This window comes from Eurypyga helias, unplaced genomic scaffold (genome assembly GCF_000690775.1).
Source record: "Eurypyga helias isolate BGI_N326 unplaced genomic scaffold, ASM69077v1 scaffold7227, whole genome shotgun sequence".
Taxonomy (NCBI): Eukaryota; Metazoa; Chordata; class Aves; order Eurypygiformes; family Eurypygidae; genus Eurypyga; species Eurypyga helias.
The window spans coordinates 21,886-27,652 of record NW_010261036.1 but is presented as its reverse complement, the minus strand read 5'-3'; the positions used below and the strand labels follow the sequence as shown (position 1 = coordinate 27,652).

Here is a 5,767-nt window from a genome sequence, read left to right as displayed (position 1 = left end):
GAGCGGCTCTCATGTACGCCGCCTTATGCGCCCAGATTCCTCAGCTGATGCTTCGTAGTTTTCATCTTGTCAGTAGCAGAAATCTATAGGTATGAGAAGCTGAATCAATACACCTAGATAGCAACCAGCATTAATAACCAACCTTCGCCTCCCCTGACTACAGTGATGAGACAATCTTGGAACTATTTTCCATACTGCATCTATTTTTCCCTCTTTGCAATACCGCAAAAGAAGCCAAGTTAAAAAAAAAAAAAATCAGCTGTTTAATATCCGTGTCTTATCATTACATAGGTGCTAATTAGATTTAGTAGCATTCATTTCAGCTTGATAAACTATTTACGGGAGTACCTTCCTTTAAAGCTCAGGTTCAAAAGAAATTGGGTATGTCTCCATGAATTATTAACCCTAGTCTTTGTAAACAGAAATACCGCTACAAAATTAAAATTCAACACACAGACAACAGCTAAATAATACACGATAAGAGATCAATTTAATGACAGTAACACAGAATGCACACAGAATACTGTATGTGCCTGTATCATACTTTTGATATCATACACATGTATTATATACCAGGCACACACGTATTTGTGCCTTGTAACACATTACAACCTGACTATTTCAGTTAACCAAAATGAGTGTGCAGGGGTGGGTCTACTTTGTCATGTGGGGAAAAAAAAATAAACTTCGTTCACTTTCCAGAAGAAATTTCATTGCCCCTAATAAATAGTTATCCTTTCAAAAAAAAAAAAATTCACTTAAGTACTTCATTTTTCATGGTTAATGTGGGTTTTTTCTGTAATAAGAACAAACAAAATAATGGCGGAATGTAAGGTGAATCTTAAAGAGTCACTAATTGATAAGTCTCCAATACAAAAATTAAATCACTTATCAGTAACACCTACTCATTTAATATTCTCATTTTCAATGCAACAGCTTACAAGGCTCATGGTGTATAGACTATGTATTTCTATATTTATTGAATAAAAAAGTTAATGACAATTGCAGCAAAAGACTGCTTAACCTTTTCCCTGAACCCTGGACAACAAAAATTGTTATTAAAAATCAAAAGAGATCTTTCTATATTGGATTTAGTCCAAATGTAGGCATTTTATTATTGTTTCACTATACTACACAAATAAAAACCGTATTTGTTTATAATTTTTAAGAGAAATATACATTCTTACTTAACCCAGCAAATCATCCCATCCCATATATTTGGTCAATGAGGTATTATTAACTTTTGCAAGCACTGAGCATCCAAACAGTCTTTGGAGAAAACTCTTAAAAGGGATTAATTCATACTGTTACAACTTCATCACCTAATTAGCCCATCTAATTTATACACCTAGCTTTCATGACCAACAGATCGGCAGAGCACCTTCAAATTAATGTCAGTGTCAATCAGCTCTTTGAAGCTGGTATTTTTGATTAATTCTATGGTACTTCAGAGCCATATTGTTAAGACTAGCAGCCTGTTGCAATTTATGCTGCAAACAAATAAACAAAAAAAGTGTGCACCAAAGGCTTCACAGTCCTCGTGCAAGCCAGATTGTTTCCCTAAGCCCTCTAAGTACAGGAGGATCATAATCCTATCACAATCACAGAAAAGCTGTGATCTGTAAATATCTTGTATCTTATGGCCAGGTTCAATATTAAAAAATAATTTAAGCAGGATATGCTGTGCAGAATTGGTAGCTTCAAACAGTCTGACATCTCATCATAGAGGGCATCACCCAATAAAAGTTTTACTCAAGTTTCCCGCGGATGTTCAAACCTCATATCTTAATCCCTCTTAGCCTACAACCAATCAACACTACAGCCAAAGACATAACGACATGCAACATGAAAACTACTTACATAGAGAAAGAACATTGTTCAGTCTTCCATGCACTGCTTCGTATCTTAGTTCTGCTACAGAGAGTCCAACACTTTCAAAGAGGCAGTCATTTTTCTAGAGATAAAGCAATCAATCACTGGAAGTACACACAGAGGAGACATTCAGGTACTTTGTATTTTTAAACGCTCCCTTCCCAGAGGACACTGGCATTCTTGCATTGATAGCTGCTGAGAACACGGAAGGTGGTCTACAGAAGTCTACATGGCTAGCCAAGTAAGTTGCTACTGTTGAGAAAATATCCAGCTTTTGTAGTGAAATCAATTGCAAGAGATAAAGTTACCAAAGGCAGAAAGGGTGGGACACTTCAACAAAGTTTACCCTGCAAGTAAACTCTGCAAGTTTACTCTAGAAGTAAACCTACTTGCAGAATAAACTCTGCAATTCTGAATCCTTCAGCAAGTAAAAAAATAATTCACCAGAAACAATTTTAATACTTCTCATCCCCAGTAAAAAAAAAAAAAAATCCTGTTTGTTTATTTTTCCACTTCAGGAAACAGAAAGCTAGTAAGTCGAGCAAAATATTTTGGTTAGCTCTGAAATGAGAAAGAAAAGCAGCAGGAGGAAGACACTGTAAACAAACCACCAGTGCAACAACTGTTTCACAAGTAACCTAAATATTCTGACTGGGCTTTATCATACCAAGTTCAAGTTTAGAGCAGCACAGGGACCTAAAGCCTTCACAGAGAACACAGAAAAACAAGCCATGCAACAATCATTTTTATGAATTCTAAATGCAAACTCACCTTCAGCTGGGCACGGGCAGTTTCACTATCAGCAAAATTTTTCAAAACATAGTCTGTGTATGTTTCTGTATCAAGTTCCACCCCCAACTCGCGCATCACTTTGAGGACCTCAAAGATACCTGTCAAGGCAGAATTGGTACAGCTAAGTATTTTAGAAAAATGAAAAATTGAGAATCAGTATTTAAAAATAAATGCTGCTTTTCAAAAAAAAAAAAAAGGACGTCTCCTCAATTTCCCTTCCAGAAATTGCCATGCAAAATCCTGCATTTCTATTTTAGGTGCTAATAAACTTCTTAAATGTGAAATTTATAATCAATTTACTAAACTTCCCATCAAGTGCTGTACTATCAAAGACATGAAACTCTGTGTATTAGCATTTTCCAAACTATCCAAGAATTTTTTTCTAACAAAGCGAATAGATATATTATAATAATATTATTGTGCATAAGAATCAAATCTAAAATTTGGCGTAAAGTACGTAATGAAATTCAAGATACAAATGCATTTGTCAGTACATAATACATTCTTAGCTTCATTCCCAGTATCCAACGCCAATTAGCAAGGCAAGTTTTCAAGATTTGTCTCCAGATTTGTTTAAAACAAAGAACATTTGTGTAAGCAAATATGTTGATAACTCTATCAACGCATCAGTTTTAAACCAGAAATTCAGAAGACAACTGGAGACTCCCAAGCCCCAGTGAAGCTACATCGTAACTTCTACAGGTTTCAGCTCAGTCCACACAACCAGACTGCGTATTAGTACTGCAGATACGCATTTGAAGACAACAGATACCAAACCTTATGTTCAGCAACTAGAGCGTAGGGCCTTAGAGTGTGTCATGCTTTTTAATTACTCACACTCTTCTGATCTGCAGGAACTTCTTGCAGCAACCCTAGCTAGCAAACTCTGAACCCCTGTCAAAACCAATACAGGTATTATGAGTTTTTGCTGGTCTAAAAAGGATTTGTCAGTTGCTGCAGGACACCAGTACAAAACAGCATATGTTTTTTTCAACTTGCATTTCATACTTATTACTTTAAAAATGTAAAGTTTCCCAAAGTCCCTGTCTTTGCCCTGGAGTGCCACCTATGGAAAAGTGACACTTCCATGAATATTTTATGCAGTGCACTATGGTGCAAATAATCAAATGTGAATTCCCTTTGAGCACTTGAAAATACATGCAGGCAAGTCACACTAGATTAAAGTCGCATCATCTGTTCGAGTTTGCCTTAAACAAAACTCTGATTTTGGCCCCGAATCTGCAAAAATATGAATAAAGAATTAATTACAGTAAGTCTTTCTTGATACCTTTCAAATTTTGACAGCTAGTTTCTATTCCATGTTTTCAACTTTCCAGAAAACACTTACGTTCTCTTATGCTGAAACCTTCACAAAAATAACCTCATGTGTATCACCAGAAAGTAGTTTGAAGACCAAGCACCAGACACCACGGTGAATAAGGTGTGGTGAACTCGGGACATTTGGGTTCAAATTTGTATCTCAGAGTAGAAAAGAGGCTTATTAAGCATCCCCATTCCCTAGCAGATGTGTCACAAAAACATTACATGACCTGGCACAGTCCTGAAGTAGGAAAGGGCATGCGTGAAGACTGGAACACCAGCGCAGCAGTGAGATGCCGATTAAGAAGGAATACCAGTAACAATACTGGGATTAATCTGGCTATATGCAAACTTAAAAAAAAAAAAAGCTTCCACACATAATTTCTAAGATGGCTGATGTACAATTTTTGAGGGGAACAGAAGATTAATGAAAACCACCAGAGTATATTACAATTTTGCATACATTTCCTACGTCACCAAGAGCAGAACTACTTTATTATCAGGTTTCTTCCACAATACAAAGCAACAAAACATTCCCACTTCAGTCAAAATACTACAAAATTGTCCAATACACGCATAATATAGGATTTGAGCATTATATGTGTCAACTTTCAGAAATTCTCTGCTCCTTAAGTTGGAAAATACACTAACCTGTAAACTACAGTCACGTTTACCTAGAACACTGGCCTCCCAAACTTTTTTGAGAGCACATCCCCAATACATTAATACTTATCCAGAAATTACATACAAGCACCATTGTACTGATACATTATGCAACTTACAAAACACACTCAAAACCAGAAAGTAAAAAATAATTAAATAATTCTTCTATTTAGTAACAGCCCGCTCAAACCCCAGTGGATTGCCTTGCACATCCCTCTTAGAAGACCACTGATCCAGAAGACTGGGTATGACTAAAGCCCACAGTGAAGTCTTCCAGCCATCTCCCTCCTTGATCAAAACCAGGTTTTTGAGATCTTGAGCTGAGATGTTACGACTGTAGGAGCAGAGTAACTAAAATCAAATAACTGAGTGAAAAGAGGACAGAAACAGGGAACAAAACACAGCCAAAGTTATATTCTCCTTTTTGTCAGTACTGGAAAGAGCACTGGAACTCCTGAACAGAACCAATTCCAGCCTCAAATCTGTATATCCAAGAACCAATACAGAAGAGATTAATTAAAAGATGATCATAATACTTCTGTGGTAGAGCAGAGCAACTTGCTGCTTTTTCAAGAAGTGAAAAGTCAGACTTGCGTTCCAGTCCACCTTTCATCTCCCAAGCCTCCCACTCTAAGATGTGCCTTCTTCCTAAAGCAGCCCCATCAGAACAGAGGGGATTTTTAGGGCAATTAAGTCTACTTCTACAAGTGCAAGAGCAGTGAAATTGGGTTTTAAGCAGTCTTCTAAGGAAACAAACAAAAAACCCCTCCAGTTCGAGAAGTGAGGTCACATTCAGGAAGTCAGCATAATATCCAACATATACTTTCTGTGCAGTTAATTTTGGATGAACTCAGAGCGTTCTTTGACAGAAAAGTCTATCTATAGACAGTATTTCAAGCAGTCACTTTGTGAAATCACCACCCTTATTCCTCTCAGACATCAGACTCTTATCTCCCAAAGTAAAAACATAATTACTGTTTATTAACCATGCTTTGTGTATGTAACAACAGTCTGGTAGAAGACAAAAATGAAATACAATACTGACTTCTAAAAATTGTCTTTAAAAATAACATGATTATACAAAGATGAAAGGGGACCTATAAGACATACAGTAGCAAGT

At 36.6% G+C, this 5,767-nt stretch overlaps 1 protein-coding gene across 1 annotated transcript in view; it reads right to left on the bottom strand.

Annotated features, from left to right (window-relative positions):
• The window catches only part of LRPPRC (leucine-rich pentatricopeptide repeat containing), a 79,674-nt gene that overhangs the window by 62,771 nt on the left and 11,136 nt on the right, over positions 1-5,767 (bottom strand). Inside the window, exons 11-12 of the mRNA XM_010155217.1 lie at positions 2,644-2,762; positions 1,861-1,954 (exon numbers count right to left, since the gene is read on the bottom strand). Of these exons, the coding sequence (XP_010153519.1) occupies positions 1,861-1,954; positions 2,644-2,762 (213 nt within the window). The remainder of the gene's footprint in view (positions 1-1,860; positions 1,955-2,643; positions 2,763-5,767) is intronic.